At 41.9% G+C, this 17,487-nt stretch overlaps 1 protein-coding gene across 2 annotated transcripts in view; it reads right to left on the minus strand.

The window, feature by feature from the left end:
• Nucleotides 1–4,910: 4,910 nt before the first annotated feature.
• Nucleotides 4,911–17,487, minus strand: part of CNTNAP2 (contactin associated protein 2) — a 1,032,231-nt gene continuing 1,019,654 nt past the window's right edge. For both annotated transcript variants that reach the window (XM_036397720.1, XM_036397728.1), the window contains exons 23-24: nucleotides 16,531–16,602; nucleotides 4,911–15,542 (exon numbers count right to left, since the gene is read on the minus strand). In XM_036397720.1, the coding sequence (XP_036253613.1) occupies nucleotides 15,343–15,542; nucleotides 16,531–16,602 (272 nt within the window). In that variant the 3' untranslated portion in view covers nucleotides 4,911–15,342. The remainder of the gene's footprint in view (nucleotides 15,543–16,530; nucleotides 16,603–17,487) is intronic.

Raw genomic sequence — 17,487 nt, forward strand, 5'->3', positions numbered from 1 at the left:
ATTGTACAAGTAGCAGGAGAGGAAAAAAAGAAAAAAAAAGTCAATGCAATTTATTGCAATTTATTGCAATGCATCAGAGTAATTCTTCTTTCTGTCAGCATGAAAGAGTCCTTGTGGACTTCACAAATGAGAGAAAAGTGGGAAGGTGAAAGGAGGGCAGTCTAGAAATTTGTTCTGGACTAAGGAAAGCACCTTGCTAGGTCTGAAAGCCCTAACACTGGTCAAAGAACCCATTGCCTCTCTGCATGGTGCAGTGGCCTGGGCTGGTGCTTTGTTAACCATCCTTTAAACAGCTCTGCTGCTCTGGGAGCAGATGCAATTGCATCCTCAGCTCACAGAGATGTGTTTGCAGCTGCTGTAGTTCATTCACTGCCAAGTGACTTGTGGGAAGCCAGCAGCCAAAGCCTCCATCCTACTCCAAAGGTATAACTGCTGTATGGGAAAGGGAGTAGCCAGCCTCACTGGGGCTGAGTTAGAATTGGCATCAACTGAACAGAGAAAAATGCATTTTTGCATATCAACAATATCTGCAAACCCTTCTTCTGGGTGGCAGGAAGTGTCAGCAAGGTTTTGACCTATTTGCTTCCATTCTGTTGCCTACCTGCAGGCACAGCCCCATTTTAAGATGCCATGTGACGAGGTCTCTGGTGTCGAGATGACCCCAAGGTGTCAGAAAGTCTCTTTTTCCCAGCCCCATGACTGAAGGAGAAGTCGGGATTCCTCAGCTCTGGTTCTCAAGGTTGTTTATTTTCTCTTATCTAATACATTGTCTTTTTGACCCACTGAGGTCTGTCTGGCAGGTTGGTTTGTGCCGCACTGACTGCCTTGGGACAGTGTTATCTTTTTATATTAAAAACTACGTGTACATTATTTACAATAAATTTCCAATACCTATCACCTATGTTAGACAGTTTGTCTCTACTCTAGACCAATCCGAAAGTGCCAACATCACAGCAGAAAATGGAGGACAAGAAGGAGAAGGAGAAAGACTGGATACGCCCAGATTCCTCCATCTTGCCTCCTGAACCCCCATTCTAAAAACCCCAAAATTGTACTTTTTCACCCTGTGATAAATTCACTATCATTCTATTCAAACCCTTGTGGCTTGTAATTCCTTGCACAAAGTTGGTAATTGTTTCCAAGGGCTAGAATCGAAGGCACAGGTGTCTTTGACTCTGTGCCAAGGTCTCTGGGCCCCCTGCTAGGGTCTCGAGTCCTCGAGGGCAGCCAGAGAGGTGTCCTGGGTTCTGACAGCTGTGATGCTCCTGCTGTGGTGGGGACTGGGTATGTGCCTGCTGGTAACTCCCAGGGCACCCTGCTCCTCACATCCAGGTTCCTAGGACGTGACACACAGGTTCACCTCTTTCACAGCTCCCTGCATGCAGAGGACAGAACAGCTTCCACACAGCTTGGTGTGAAGACTGGTGGCTGGAACAGGGTAGGGGACTGACCATGGCAGTGTGAACACCTGCAGGAGGTTTCTTACAGCAGGTCTTCATGGACCACTAGAAGAATCATCTATAAAGCAGGAATGTGTCTTAATCTGAGAAATGATTGGTCAGGGACTGCCATTTCCCACTCTTTCAGAAAAACCCCCAAAACAAATGCAAAAAACAAACCAAACTGTGCCCCCACCAAAAAAAAAAAAAAATCTACAGCTTGAAACACTGCCTTTTTAAAAAATCTTCTTTCAGCACAGTAGAAAATATTCCACCCAAATCCCTTACACACAAAAGTAGCACTTTCACTTCACTTCTTATCCAGCTAAATGTGCAGGCATCTGCAAATGGAGAAAAGCCAGTAATGGTGAGCTGCCTACAACGTCCCATCATGAAACAAGTGAAGGATTTGGAGATTAACAGGCTTACCCAGCACAATGCTGCAGAGGGATATCCTGTCTCATTGACTTTGTGTTTGATAGGATTTAAAATGCTTCTTTGCTATAGTCCCTATAAATCAAATCAAGCAGCTAAATCCCTTGGTTCTACCCTTCCCTTCACTGTATCCTGCAAAGATATTTAGCAGTTTGAACCTGCTGTATCTATGCAGTTCTTTGCCTCATCTTAGTGATCAAACCATCAGTAAAGAGGGTGTGGGAGCCCTTTTTTTCCAGCTAGTGAAGATTCCCTTCCTAAGGCTCCTGGAATAAAAACCAAGCTGACCTCCCTAGAGGAGCAGGCACTGCAATGATGCATTTTCAGCATTGATAAACTTCATGCCAGTTGGAAGAAAGGAGTAGCTGAAACTCTTTCAGGATCTTCAGGATTTCCAACTGTGTCCTCTAAAGACAGAAGATGAGGTGCATTGTTCACCGTTTGGGGAGAAGCAGTGTTCAATCTGCTGTGTGCTTGAGGATACTACTGAAATGGAGAGGTACAAAACACTGGGAGAGGTAGTGGCACAAAGGCTGGTGGGAGAAACAAAGCTGTCAGAGTTGCTCTTTTTCTCTCCTCCTGGGGCTTTTGACTTCACAAACCCCCATAGGGCACTGCAATACTTGAGGGATTCAGACAAGAGTGGTCAAGATGAGGTAAACCCCTCCTCTGGAAAGAGACTGCTGAAGAAATACATAATGAAGAATCACAGATGTAATCCATGAGAATGGAGAGGTTTGGAGAGGTCAAGTGCCTCTGGCTTTTCTTGGTTTACATGGGATCAGGACCCTGGGGTAGCAGTGCCTACAGCTCTTCCTGGATGTGAATATACCAAAGGTGCTTTTCCATCAAGAAGTTAGGTTTAATCTAAAACCAAACTAGCACAAGGGAACTTCTGAAAACAAAGAAAAGCAAGACAAAACAACCTCGCAGCTTTGATGGGTGATTCAGAGGAGAAACAAAGCAGGTCTTTCCCTTGTCTGCATTGCCTTCCTAGGCCAGCCCCTTTCTTTGATCCTTGCTCTCAGTTCAATGACTTTCCAGGCCCTCCTGGGCTGCAGCAAAATTAACAAAGGCTCTGTCAGGGCCCTAGGAAAAAATCTTTCTTTCTGCAATCCCTGAAGCTTGTTGTCTCACTCTTCCTCCAGCAAGCCTTCCAGCCCTGGTCTGTACTGCCTCTCCCTGCTTTGAACTCCTTGGATAGGTCACCTCACACAGGTCCCCCTGCCCCTCTCCCCCAAAAGCTGCTGCTACTGCTCAGGCTGGAGCTGGCAGGGTCAGGCAGCCTGCAGCCATGCTGCTGGGGCCTGTCTTTGAACAGGGAGAAAAAGCAGAGTGTCTGTCTGCCTGCCTCTCATGCAAGGAATGTGACTCTACATGAACAGTGATAGATGAGAAAGTCACAGAAAATAAATAAATCTCTAGAGCAGGATCAAGCTACAAATCTTGTTAGGTGGTGATGGGAAGTATCAGTCAGAAGTCAAATCACACAGGGCTGCAGATTTATCTGGGTATCAGGGCTGTGCAGTCTGTCCTCAGTGTAGCATTACAAAATACAGTGATCTTTGTTGGCACATGCAGGGATATAATTGGAACTGTGCAGAACACAAATTAGATTGGAGAGATTTCTTTTGCATCTCTGCTTTAAGTCATGGTGAGGTTGTTTCATTAGCAAGCAGCAATAAAGAAAGACTCCCCTTCTTGCTCAGTTGCTGGTGGGTTTTTAAAATTAAATAGCACAGCAATTCACAGGTTTGAAAGGACTAGAGCTGTGAGGAGATCTCACTTGTTCTGCACGAGCACATGGCAAGTAGGTTTGAAAGAAATGACTACACACATAAAAGCACCTCTGGCCCCAAAAGTCCTTTAGCTGCCCATGGCTGGCAGCTGAGAGGTTCTTCTGAGGAAGCAGGACTTTGTGCTGTGGACTTGCCTTGTTATTGTTGTCCCTAGACATCTGCTTTTGGGCATGACAAAACCAGGCCATGAGATGAGGCACACGTTTGTCTGACCTAGCCTGGGCTGCATCCCTCAGAGGCTGAAGGCACCTCCTGAGATTCCACTGGCAAACCAGAGGGTTGCCAGAGATGAGAATCCCTCTGCCCTCAAGTCTCCAGGCAGACCTTCTTTCTCTTGCTAGATTTCAGGGAAGGGCTCACATGGTGGCCTGAGGTAGGAAGAACTGCCTGCAATTAGGAGCCAGCTGAGGAAACCCAAAAACCTTGCACAGAGAGGCAGCAGGCCATTGCATCACGAGTATAACAGTGTGGCTTTCTGCTCCATGGGAAGCACTGGCATGTCTTCAGTGCTCCCAGCTGGGCTGCACACAGAGGGACAACTGGCAGGAGAAGTAGGAGTAGAAGCCCATGGTGTGCCAGAAAGCTGTTGCTGGTCTGCATGGGGCCAGGGCAGGAGGATGCTTGCAGGGAGAACAGGCTCTGGGATGTCTGTTCCCTAATGAGCAGCTCCATGGGCAACAGTAGTCATTGTTCAGTGACCACGTGTCCCCAGCCTGTGGCACACCAGCTCTTGCTCTGAAGAGGCCTAAAGCTTCCTTAGAGCTTTCCCTCATTAAATAATCAATATCTGCATGTGCATTGGTCTGAATTCTTTCTATTGATGTTATGAAAACATCTGTAAAAAATCTCAAGCCAGTCAGTAATGTGACCAACCACTTTTGTTTCCGAAAGAAACTGGGTCCAAATTATTCAGAAGTAAAGGTTCACCTGTTCCCTCCATGGAGTCACTGTACATAGAAATCTGAAGAGCCCTCTGCACTTTATCTCAAGCTCTTAAAGCTCTTATACACAGTCTGGGTATTTTTTCTGGGTATTTTATTTTATTGGGGTTTTATCTTTTATTTTGGTTTTTTTTTTTTGTTTTGTTTTGTTTTGTTTGGTTTTTTTTGTTTTGTTTGGGTTTTTTTTTTGTTTTTTTGTTTTTTGTTTTGTTTTTTTGTTGTTATTTTTGTGTCAAATGAAGATGTCAAATATTCCAAAGGAACCACACACGCACACACACACAAAAAACCACTCCTGATCTGGCAAGGCTCTTTTAATGTTGTACTTTTACCAAACCACAGTACATACTTCAAATAAGGCCTAACAGATTATACTCTTTATAAATTTACAAACAGTTTATTCTCCTTAAAGAGATCATATTACTTTTATCAGTCTTGTGTATTTCAATGAATTATATGTTTATTCAAGCATAACATAGCAAATGTAGCCATAAATCTTTTAGACTAAGTGTCTATAACAGAGGAACCTCAGATACACTATACTTTCAGATTAGGATGTTTTTTAATATACACATTTTTGTTTAGTTAGGGTAACCATCATCTCCTGGTTATGCATCCCATGGGAAAATTGTGCTCAAGAAAGAAACCTGTGGACTAGAGTAACTGCAAACAGAGAAGGTCTTGGTTCACCTGACAGGAAATTGGGCCAGCTTTGTAGGCACATAACCCTGGGATTGGCTTTCCACCTGGTTTGGAGGGAAGGGGTGAGAGGCTGCTTTTGCTTTCCCAATAGCTAATGGCCCTGGTCTTTTCCTGGGTACAGACTGCTCCACAGCAGCAGGAACTAGATCAGTAAGAAAGGACAACTGCATTTCCATCCCTAAGCAACAACCCAGGTTATTGAGAGGTGGCTGGCTGGTAGAGATTAATTACTCAGATGTGGCATACAAACAGTACTTAAAAAAAAAGAAAAAGGGAGCAAAAGAAGAAAGCAAGTAAAATGACCTGCTTCTGTAGCAATTTTCACAATCTTTTGCTACTGCTATGTGTATGAATCTAATTCTGAACCATCATTCTTGTCCTAGTCTCTGCTGATCCCTTTATCTGCTCACAAGGCAATACCCATAAAACAGCAACTAGCTGTTGCTATATCTTGTCAAGCAAAGCCAGCAGAGTACCTCACTATGCTGTGAAACCCCCAATAGACTGCTAAAGAAACTGTGTTTTGAGGACCTCACACTGAGCAACATCACAGGCTGTGCAAGGCAGGTGTTTCTGAAGTGTTGTATGGCACCAATGGCTTCAAACCTTCTCTCAAAGACTGAGAAATAGGTTCCTGCTTGAGCCCAATATATCCCTGCCAGAGAACCAGTGAGGAAAGAAAAAAAACCCAACACTGAGACAAAACTCAAATCCAAACCATGCAAATTATAGTTGAATAATAAAAACCAAAATCCAAGCCCGTACCCAAAGTGTCCCTTGCAACAGAGACAGCTGATTGCTTTCTAAACTTCAGAACCAGCCATTTCTGTAACTCCTAAATAACAAGTTTGGCAATAGTTACCATGCACAAAGTAAAGGCCAGTTATAAAACATCTCCATAAAAATATCTATTTATCTCTATATCTCTATTTATATATGTCAGTAAGAAGCATCAGACTGAGCACAGCCCAAGCACTCCATGATGGGGGGGAAATCTATTTAATCTCCATGAAATTAAGCACTCTTAGTTAGGATTGGCATCCACATGTAGGATTAAGTCAGTACAGGTAATTTCCATCAGGCTTCTATTAATTAGCACTAGTCAAACAGGGTAGCAGAATTGCTGGGGAGCTGAAGCCTCTCAGGAATATTGTGCCAAATCATGCTGTTGTGTCAGAGAACTCCCTGGGCTCTGGCTGCTCAATGTGTGAGTCAGCTCATTAGGACTGAAGATAATTGATGTGATACCTGCCCAGCCAGCCCACTGATGAGTCTTGATCCACTGAAGAGCAGAGGAAAAGTCCCCTTTGCTTGTGTATGACTGAGACTGACCATGCAAAGCACATCTGTGGAAAGCCAGTTCTCTGTGCTTCAGAGTTAATAGCAACCAAGTGATGCCTTAGCCTTCTTTATTCAAGTGACTCTGATCCCCTCTCTTAAGCAGTTGGAGCTTCAAAAGATCAGATACAATGCAGGAGTTACAATAGGGTGAGTGTAGTGTCTCAGGTGTTCCACATACAGAAGCACTTTTCCCCCTCAGAGATGCTGATCCAATGAAAATAAAATTATTTAATAACCAGTGTTGAGAGTTTTCTTGGATGTGTTCATAACAGAAACCTGTAGGAGTGCTGACTTGTTGGCCCTGTTGAGCTGGACCTTTAATACTCCAAGAGACTAAAATCACTAGAAGATGTTAAAATATAATTTTTTGGTGTCCTACTTTGGAGATTACCAGCAGCCTTATATAGCTGCAACAAAAGCACAAGGGAAGTTCATGGCTGAGAGCTCAATCTGACATCTTGTGGCCCTAAGAAAAATAGATGCTAGCTTTTGCCAGGCATTAATTTCATTATTGATATCTCTTGGGAAAATTTGAATCAAGCAATAGAAAGTAACCATGCTGAATGGAATGAAGTGCAGCTGCCTAATTTTCAGACTCCCTCTGCCAGGCAATGCTGTGATTTTGGAACAGATACAAACAAGTTATAAAATAATGCTGCAGATGGCAGAAACCAAACTTGCGCTTTCAGTCACTGAGTACCATGAACAGATAAAAGCTTACTGCAAATATAAAAGATGACAGGAATGGAGTGGCCATAACCCTTCCACTACAATGATTACATTTTAGGAAGGTGAAAGGCTTCACCTCAGTCAATGTAGCAAGCATGACTGGGAAGGAGTTTAAAGGTGACAGTACATGGTAGTAAATTTGTCAGTGAGAGGGAACACTTCTCAAGTAGAGAAAGAGATGTGAAAAAAACCCAGAACTGTCAGCAATTTTCTTTCCTTGGAGTAATGGGTAGAGGGGTTTGGAAAAAAGGAAACATTAGATGTCTACAGAGATCTTACTCCTTACTCTTACCAGGAACCGTGTAGTGAAAGGGACTTTACACTGCATTTCAGAGTGTGCAGCAAAGGCAATTCCTCTTTGTTACCTTGCCCTCTTGTAGTAGTTTATGCTCCAGGGATAAAGGTCTCATTAGTGCAAGAGAAAAACTCTGCAGACAGACCTTGATTTTACAACAGAAATAACTTACAGCTAGCTGCTGATACTGTGTCCAGCGTTTTATGATGGCAAACCATAGATCTACTTCTAAACATTTGCCCAAAGGAGGTTTTCAAGACAAAGCAGTGCAGGCTATCTGTTCAGCTTGTGAAGGATTTATTGCCTGTGGCAAGGTCAGACTCCTGCAGGGATATGCACACTGTAAGCACGAGAATGTGCACTTTAGAGAGCAAACATTAGCATACAGGGGATGGCTACCTTGTCTTTATTCAGCCAAGTTTATCTCCCATACTTCCACACAGACTTGGCTAGTTGCTCCATTGCTAACCAAAGCCAGGATGAAATGAAGGAGAGCTCTTAGGCTGGGAATGCCCCAGATGAAGCCTGCTTCCACCTGACTGAAATCAGGTGGAAGATTTACTGTTTTCTGGCTGATTCAAGAGTTTGCTGCCTTGCTCCAGTGACTCTATCTGCCTTAAAGAGCCTGTTGATAGCCTACTACCCTGGAAATGGAGTCAGTGGGGAAAAAACATTATGACTGGAAAGGATGCTAGATTATCTCATCTAGATTCCCTTTCCCACAAAATGTTGGAGCAGGAGGTGTTTTGTGGTCCCTTTCAATTTGTGATGTTCAATAAATAGGAAAAAGGTGACAAAAGACAGGGTCAGGCAGCAACACATCTGAGACTTGTCTTCTAAGCAGATAGAAGAGCTTGGGTCTTGTGACTCTGTACTCTCACCAGCAGCCTAGAGCAGCTTGTTTAAGTTTGACATCTTCAGCTGTACTCTTGGAACAGCCTATTTCAAAGCATGTGAAAGAGGGAACTCAGATATTTTGGCTAAAAAGGCAATGAACATGTGGCAATATATAACTGGCCACAGCACTGTACCTACTCCAAGCTGCTGACTGGAAGGCAAGAAACTCTTTCTGGTACAGTTTGTTTTTCTGCATGCTAAACATTCCCTCAAATGGTTTCAGCTCTGGTGTCTGTGAATTCCAGTTATTTACATTTCTCACCTGTCAGAAAATGTCATCTACCCACCTTCTCAATAAAGTAGAATTTCTGAGAGCAGTTCTGTGCTAGAATACAGAATGCCAGTTGCTGAATATTATCAGTATAAATACCTTTGCATTATAACAATTAATATGGTGATAGTGCATCTCTGACCTTTGGAGATAGCAGAATTAAAACTATGGAATCTGAGGAAATAACAATTTTCTCTTTCTTAATATGCTATTACATACCAAGTGAGAACATTAATCTATGGTAAAACTAAAGGTACACACTTTTATGTTTGTTGTTTAATCCAGATGGTCTTCCTTAAGGAAACAACAGCAGTGGGAGTACAAATAGACATTATTGGAAGCTGCTGAATCACAGAAGAAGCAGGATGTACTAAATTTGTTATTTGCTTTTATGTATATTTCCCGAATATATCTTACCCCTGAAGTGGTTCTGGTTGTGCTTAAATAATTGCTCAACTTCGCTCACATGATATTTTGAAAATAGAATATTAGTGAAAAGAAATACTTCTCTGTGAAAGAACCTGTTGGTACCAAAATTTTTTTTTACAGTAAGTGACTTTTTAAAAAAGATTTCTTGTGTAAAAAAGCCACAAATTGGCCCCTTTTCTTCCTGATTCTTAAGCTGTTGGCATAATAAGTGTTTTGAGCATAGTGCCTCAAGAAAAATCTGCTTAGATGTGAAAGTCAGAGTTAAAAGAACTGTGTTACAGATTGTTAAATAACTGCTTTTCCATTATCAGGTCCAAATCTTGTCTCATTTGAGGCACCATATGTGCCTGCTACTGTAGGGCACAGCCTGAGTTTATCTTAAAAATTGCACTTAATTTCAAGAGCAAGTGATTTTGCTAGCACTGCAGACTCATGGATTTGGAGCAAGTTAGGTATCTTATTCACCCACATCATGGCAGCAATTGTCCAAGTGGTGCAGACATTGTATCCTGAACAGCTTTAGGTTTTGGAGGTGCAGGTGCGCACCCACATGGCTGTGGTGAGACATGTGGCAGCAGAAGGGAGCAAACTCTTTGTGTCACAATGTTCAGGTATCAGTCTGGCTTTACACTTGAACCTTCACTCCCATCTCTTGGTCCTAGAGCTTTTCTATAGAAATGAGAAATATTCCTGCATAAAGCGTGCCTCTCCTTCCAGGGGTTTCAACAGTCAGCACAAAAGAATGGTCAGAATGTGTTCTGACCTCATTCTGAACACAGTATCCCACCAGGACTTTGCCAGTGCTATATTCCACAAAGGAAGTTAAGGTCTTGGATGGCTCCAGGGATTTGGTGGGTGGTTAAGGCAATGCATGCTGTAGACAGAGCAACAGAGCCTCTGACTCAGGTGGTTGCTGCACTGATGCTTCTTTGCCTAGGTTTCACACTCTCCCATTCAAGTGCATTTAACACAGTTCTTTTATAAAATGCTTTGTGTCATAAAAATATTTTAAAGCCTGATAAAGTAGTTTATTAAAAGGAACAGACACAAGTCTGTTGAGCTGGGCATACATTGTTCTTGATGGTTTCAATAAAAGGCTCTCATTCATGAAGGAAAAGACAGAGTTATGATAGAAAAGGATGGCAAACAACTCACACTCAGTCATTTGTAGTATGTAACCCTTGTTAGGCTGGCAATGCCACAGAATCTGCAGTAACAAATGTGAGCAGAACTGAAAGCAGACTGCTTGCTGCTATCTGCAAAGTGATCAGAAAGGGAAAAAGCAGAAAGGCATTAAATTTCTATCCAAACTCTGCTCTCAGACTCTCTACCCACCTCAACATGTACAGATGTTCCCTTGTAACAGGTAACACTGATGCAAGAGGAACATACTTGCACTTCAATAATCTTCCCTGGTTTTGGCACCCTCTCTTCTTATCTATAACTGCATTCTGAAGTACCTTTTTTTCATGTACAAGGGGTCTTTTCTTAAGAGGCCTTTCTGACTTCTGTCCTTTCCAAATTGATTTCCTGGTACTAGAGATGTTAAAAATACAGGCAATGATAAGAATATACAAAGCATGAGGAAACAGCTGTCATGGTGATTAAAACTATTTCAAATGTCTTTTTTTTTCTTTTTTTTTCCCTCCTCTTTATTTACCAATCTGGTTTCTAATAGAACTTCAGTTAAAAGGAAAGACATTCACAGAAGATATTTATGCATACAAACACACTGCCCTTCATTCATTCTAATTTGCATGCTGTTGCTGTTAGAAGGCAAGATTTCTGTTTAATTTCTCCAGGATGGATAATGACATTTGATTACCAGAATTTAGGTTCTGCTTTTCAAGAATGACACCCTTTCAGGATTACCATGCTTGATGGAATGTAAAATCATTCATGGGATAAACCATATTGAAAGCTATTGCTTGTCGAACTTAGCTTCTCATTTCAAAAGATACCCTGGAAATTAGATGCATCTGCCATTAAAGGACATTCTTTTAATTAAAATGAATTCTTACCAGTACAATAAACTTGTACATATACACCACTGCTTTGGCAGTCTTACTAAAACATTTGTGATGCCCATCCTCTCACATTTGTCATGCTGCCTAGAGCATGACCCTAAAATGCTGCTGTAGCTTTGAAGTGGTAACTGCTAAAAGATATAAAAGGTACAGGTAAAGCTTAAGACACAAAAAGTACAAAGCAGAAATGCTCCAGTACAGGTTAAAGATATATATTCCTATTTCATACATCTGAATTTTCTACTAGTAAATACGGAATAAGCAGTGTGTGAACGACCTGATTCAAAACTGCCAGACTGGACTGTGGATTTTCCTTGAGGCTGGGTTGACATCAAAATAAGTTTTCCATTGTTTTGGCTCCTTGGAGCTCTATGTCTCATTACCTGGTGGTCTGCAAGTCTTGTGAATGAGAATCCAAAATATTGCTTACATTATTTCACTAACACTGGGAGCCCTGATCCCCAGGGCCAGTCTTGCTGTCCTCACTGCTGGTGGCATTTTTGCCGTTGTTTTCTGTGGTGTCAGGAATGATCCTTTAGAAACACAACTGGGATACTTTGGTTCCCAAACCAGTACAAGAAGCTACATTTCTCTGCACAGTTCAAATAGGTGAAACAGCTACAAAACAGGTGATAAAAGACTGATTATTTTAATATTCTTTGGGGAAAGTACAGAGTTTTATAAAAGCAGGATCCACTCTCCCCTCAAACAGATTTTCCCTCATACCTGTTGAACAACATGGATTTTTGGCACAAGTAAGAGTGGGTGAAATAAACTATGGATGTTATTTCAGCCTTCAATGATAGGCTTGCAGTGGAAGAAATTCTGAGAATAGATATAGTGCTAGCAAAATATACAGGCTACATCTCTGAGTCTGCTCCTGCTTCACTGCCAGGATGCTGAATGACCAGTGCCTATAATTAAACATACACCATTCTCAGAAATGAAATACAAAGCAGAAAGGTAGGAATTCACCCAAAGTCACCAAAGCCCTCTACAGAGACGGCTGCTTGTTGATAATATCATGTCTAAGGTCCGATTTAAGGAGAATCAAGAATTCTAATATTTAAAGGTTTCTAGGTTATGCAAGTGACTGCATTTTAACACAACACTAATGTATTTCACAGAAAAAGGTGTGTCTCCATTGTCACAGTCAATGGAGAGATGCAGATGACTCTGACTTGATTTCAGAACTTTAAGCTGTTTTTCAAACCTAAGACACTAATTTATAACTATTGCTTATGCAATGGTCAAAGGCTATTTCCCAAAAGTTCTCGCTTAATCTCCCAGGGTTGTGGGAAATTAGCTGGTAAGTTTTTTAGAAAATCAGTGAATAGATATCACAGGTCTCACTACCATAACTATAACTGTCTCTTGCTTTGCCAAGAACTTGGTTAGACATGAAGATCAAGCCATCTTTCCCTTCTAATGCCATGCTGAGGCATTTGGCCTCAGCACAATTTGCACTGTGGCTGTTAAATCTGTCTCTCTCCCACATAAAGTAACAGAAGACTTTAGTCTCTCAGGATACAGAAGTCTGATCTTCCTCACAGACATTAAATTCAGATAAGAAGTATTTTTTTCTGCAAATCAAATCCCAATCGATGCAAATGATGCTCTGTTCACTTCTCTTGGTAGCTTGAAGTTGCAGGCAAGGGTGTTTTCAGAGTGGACTAAAATACCATTGAAATAAAATGAAACATAGAATCATAGAGAAAAGATAATGCTTTTTCAATCCTACAGAGACATCTGTGATTGCTAGGTAGTTGGCTGAGTGGTGGTACCAGGTAGATCCATCCCCTGCTGATATTCCCCAAGGTAAGAAGACTTATTTTACACCCATGATTAAACCCAGGACTCATCTGCTTGATTACAGACAAGAGAGGCAGAGGTTAATACTGGAGGCAAGGCAAAAGACTGCAGAGCACAAGAGTAACAGAGGTAATTTTTATGCCTACCTGAACCTCTCTGCCATGTATGTTACCTGAGAAACAGTAATTGCTTTTAAAACTTTTAAAACTGGCAACTTTTTTGTATGCTAATTTCAAATCCATAAATAGAAGAAATTAATGGGCTTGATTTACTTTGATATCTATGTTCAATGATAATGTTCCTCCAAAACAGGACTTTAGGCTGTTTACCATCCTTAAAACCCAAACTACCTGGCCTGACTTTCTGACAAATTGTGCTTATCAATGTCTTGTCTGGTAAGACTCCAATATTTTCTTTCCCCTATATGATTTTTTTTCCATTTTTAAAGTGTCAATTAGAATAATGAAAGTTGCAACCAAAGAGATAATGAAATCAAAAATGCAGCACTGCTCAGTGTAGTAGATTGCATGTTTGGGCGAAAAATAAATCTTCCCTGTGCAGAAAAAATGAATTAAATCTGTGCATACTAAACCCAGAAATATTAAAGACAAAGCAAATCTAGGACTGTCAGAAGAATAAATACTTTTAAAGAGAAATTCCTGGTATTGAATCTGTTCTTTCAGCACATGGCAAAGTCCTGCAGTATATTCATTCCTTCATTCTGTTCCACTGCAAAACCTGTCCACTAAGGCCTTAAATTCCTATCAATTCGGACCATAGGAGAATCATGCTTCTCTACAGATGCCAAGCTAAAGCTTTGTTAAATTATTGCCACTAAAGGATATTAAGTCTTCAGGCTGCCCCTTTATCTTTCCTTCTAGCTGCCTGCCTGCTGCTCAGGTGACACCTAGGACACTCCTGATTTGAGAGGAAAAACGGGATGCAATGCTGTACTTGCCACTGGCCTTGCTATTCTTAAAAACGTCCTTCAAAGACAGTAAAATAGTTGGGGTAAATCTCTGTATTGAAAAGTAACTCTCCCCTGTGTGGTCTGTGTTCCTCACATGCTCTGGAGGCAGAGTTTTCAAGCCTCCTTTGCCTCACCTTCCAGACTGTGCAAACACTGCCAGTGGAGGCTTTCCTTGCAAAGGGACTGAAACAAGGGATTTAAGGAATAAATTGCTACTCTCAAGTTGAAAAAAAAAGGGTGTCAAGTCCATGGGTTCAAATGCACTGAGTGAAACTGTACTAATACTCTATGACAGCCTATTAAGAATAAACAGAAGGAAACAAAGTCTGGCTCTAATTCCCTACTACAATGTACAGAATATGCCAATATGCCACAGGCAGAGCTGAGTTTAACTTGGCACGTGCCTCAGGTGGTGACCTGGTGCCATAGACAAAGACACAGGAACAGACTAGGTCTACAGACTCACACAGCATCATCCTCCCTCAGAGACCAACAAAATAATACAAAAAACCTTTAAAGCCTCCTGTGCTTTATGATAATCCTCTTTAGTAATAGTAGTCATAATAACAGTATTTTTACATTGCTGATGAGAATTGCACACAATCAGTGAAGTGCCTGGGTCAAGAAGATGGGTCCTGCCAGGGCTGACATGGGCTGATGAGATGTTGAGAAACTCGTGAATAAGACTTGCATTAGTCCTCACCCCCGTCCCACCCCCTGGATCAATGTCACCCAAATAAATGGTGACGTGGTCACAAAGGTGCGGGGCTGAGGGCGGGCAAGTGGCCAGCCAGGAAGGAACACAACGTCAGGAAGAAAGGGCTGCCACTTGTTCTCAGGACAGAGCCACCCACATTTTAAACAGCTTTTAAAAATATAAAAAACCAGCCCTGTTTCTTGTCACAGGTATCCAGAACATCTCTAAACACACACAGAAATAGACAGGTATTACTGAAAATTGTAACCAGTGCTGAAGCTGCAAAACTGCTCTTTGTTGTAGTTGTTGGGATACAGAAGGGGCAATTTGCTGTAAATAAATATTAAAAAGTATTTTTTCTTAAATGCTTGAGATATTCTTTTTTTTTCTCCAGTCTCAGTGGTATTTTCCTGTCACTTGCTCCTCCAGTTGTGCTGATCTTTTTATCCTATGTGTGCTCAAGTGTCCGACACAGAGTGTTCTCTCTCCACTGCAAGAGTCATCCCAGTCCCACCCTGGCCCAGCTCACATCCCACCCCAGGCCCCATCCCCGTGGGCTTAGATAAGCCATTCCTTCTTGCTCTCGTCGATGGTCTCCGTGAAGTTGGGGTCGTTGTTCATGATGGCGGCGTCGGCGCTCTCGGCTGACTCCGCCCCTTTGGCCTCGTTGGTGTGGTAGGTTCCCTTGTGGCGGAACATGTAGCGGATCAGGAACACCAGGGTGCACAGGATGGTGAAGATCACCACCGCGATGACGCCTGCACACAGGAGGGAAGAAAAGATGCCCCCAGTGAGACCAACTGCAGGCTTTAACACAAAGAAAGGACCGAAAACTCCTCTGAGCTGAGCTGAAGCTACTTGGGCATATGGGCATCACCACTACTCTAATATTTTTATATGGTTTCCACTATATACAGAATGCAGCTCCTTGAAGGCTGCTGGTGACTCTCATCCCGTAGGTAAAAGCTTCAACATTAATACCTTTTTACAGACCTAAGCTTTGCTGACCATGAGGCAGAGGGTACAGAACACTCCCAGAACTGTGGGGTGTATTGGTGATATGTGGGCAGCTCTTGGAAGGTGGAATCTCGATGTTCACTTTCCAGTCAATGGCTGTAAAGACCTATCCTAGCTCCTCTACATGTCCTTGAGAATTGGCTTGGTTCACTGTTGGCTCACACCATCCACTAAGCACTGGCTCCACACAATTGCAGATGTTCCCACTTTATCATCAGTTCTAGCCTTAATTGCTCTCCCTGCAATGGTCTATTTTGGGTTCAACCCTGTTAGAGAAGTCTCATAGTGTTATCCCCTTAGGCATAGGTATCTATGTGATAAAACAACACTGTTCCTGTTTGAGCCCTTCTCTACAGGCAAAGGAATCTTCCAGGATGAAGATGTTATAAAATTTTCAGAAAAAAAATATTGTTACCAGCCAGAGTTATGTTATGCCACTTTGCATTAACTGATGCATTGGGCAGGTGAACTGAGGCTATTCAAGTGTGGCCTGAATTTTTGTGAGGAATGCAATGCTATCTTTCCATTATTGTAAAGTTTCAAAGTATTAGGAAAAGTTATAAGTAATAATAAAACGTAAATTAGAAAGGAAAGATTACACAGCAAACCAAAACTAAAACAACAAACCTAAACCTGGATATAGAAATATGCAGCCTTATTACCAACTGCAATTCAGCCATCAGAGACATATACTGCAAAGTGTCTTGGAAAAGTAGACAGTTTTCTTACCTCCAATAATAGCTGAGTTTCTGTTAACTCCATCTCCTATAGCTTGACCATTGTATGGAAAATCAGCACTTGCTGTAAATAGAGAATTAAAGATTCAAGTTGTTGATAGCTGTGAAACTTCTGTAAAAGTCCAGAAATACATTCAACATCCTCAGATACAACTTAAAGAGATACAACTGCAATCACTAGATATTTATCTATAGATGAATAAAAACCAAAAAGATCTGTTAATATTGTCTAATCTCACAGAACTACTTGCTTGCTCCTCATAACAAAAATAAAATTAAAATAAAGAGATACCTTTGGTGAGAATTGCTGTTGGCACAGGAAGACATTTTGTCCTTTACTAACATAAAGTCAGTAAGTTTGAAGTGGTAAAAAAGCACAAAATGAAACAAACCCCTCTCTTTTAAAAGTGTGTGATCATACTTATCATTACAGAGATTTTTGCCTTTGTCACTGCTACCTATTAAAGGCTTCAGAAGCTTCCAGGATTTTGTAACCACCATTGGGTACAAATTCAAGCTCCTTGAAAGAAAAAACTTGAATCCCTTTTGCTGCTGCACAGCCCGAGGTAAGAGAGGGGCTGCAGCTTCTGCTGGTCAGAGCCACAGAGCAGCCACCCCTCGGAGCACATGCCAGCACTTTTGGCATTCTGGGAGAAAGCCCAGCAGGGCAGCTGGGCCACTGCTGGAGCTGCTTTGGTGCTGAGGAGCAAGACTGTGAGCTGGAGGAGCTGAGGCATGGGAGGCTGTGGATGAGGAGAGCCTCCAGCACACGGGTAAGGAGAGGAAGTACAGGCAGATGTGCCAGCATTCATTTGCCAGTGACCTGAAAAGGAGAAAATCCTTGCAGCAGAATTGGATGAAATTGGATGGTAGCCTTGGTTTTAACTTCCAGAAAGTATCACAGAGGCAATCTCATCAATTAAACTTATAAGCATTCTCTTTACAGTCA

This window comes from Molothrus ater, chromosome 1, assembly GCF_012460135.2.
Source record: "Molothrus ater isolate BHLD 08-10-18 breed brown headed cowbird chromosome 1, BPBGC_Mater_1.1, whole genome shotgun sequence".
NCBI classification, from domain to species: Eukaryota; Metazoa; Chordata; class Aves; order Passeriformes; family Icteridae; genus Molothrus; species Molothrus ater.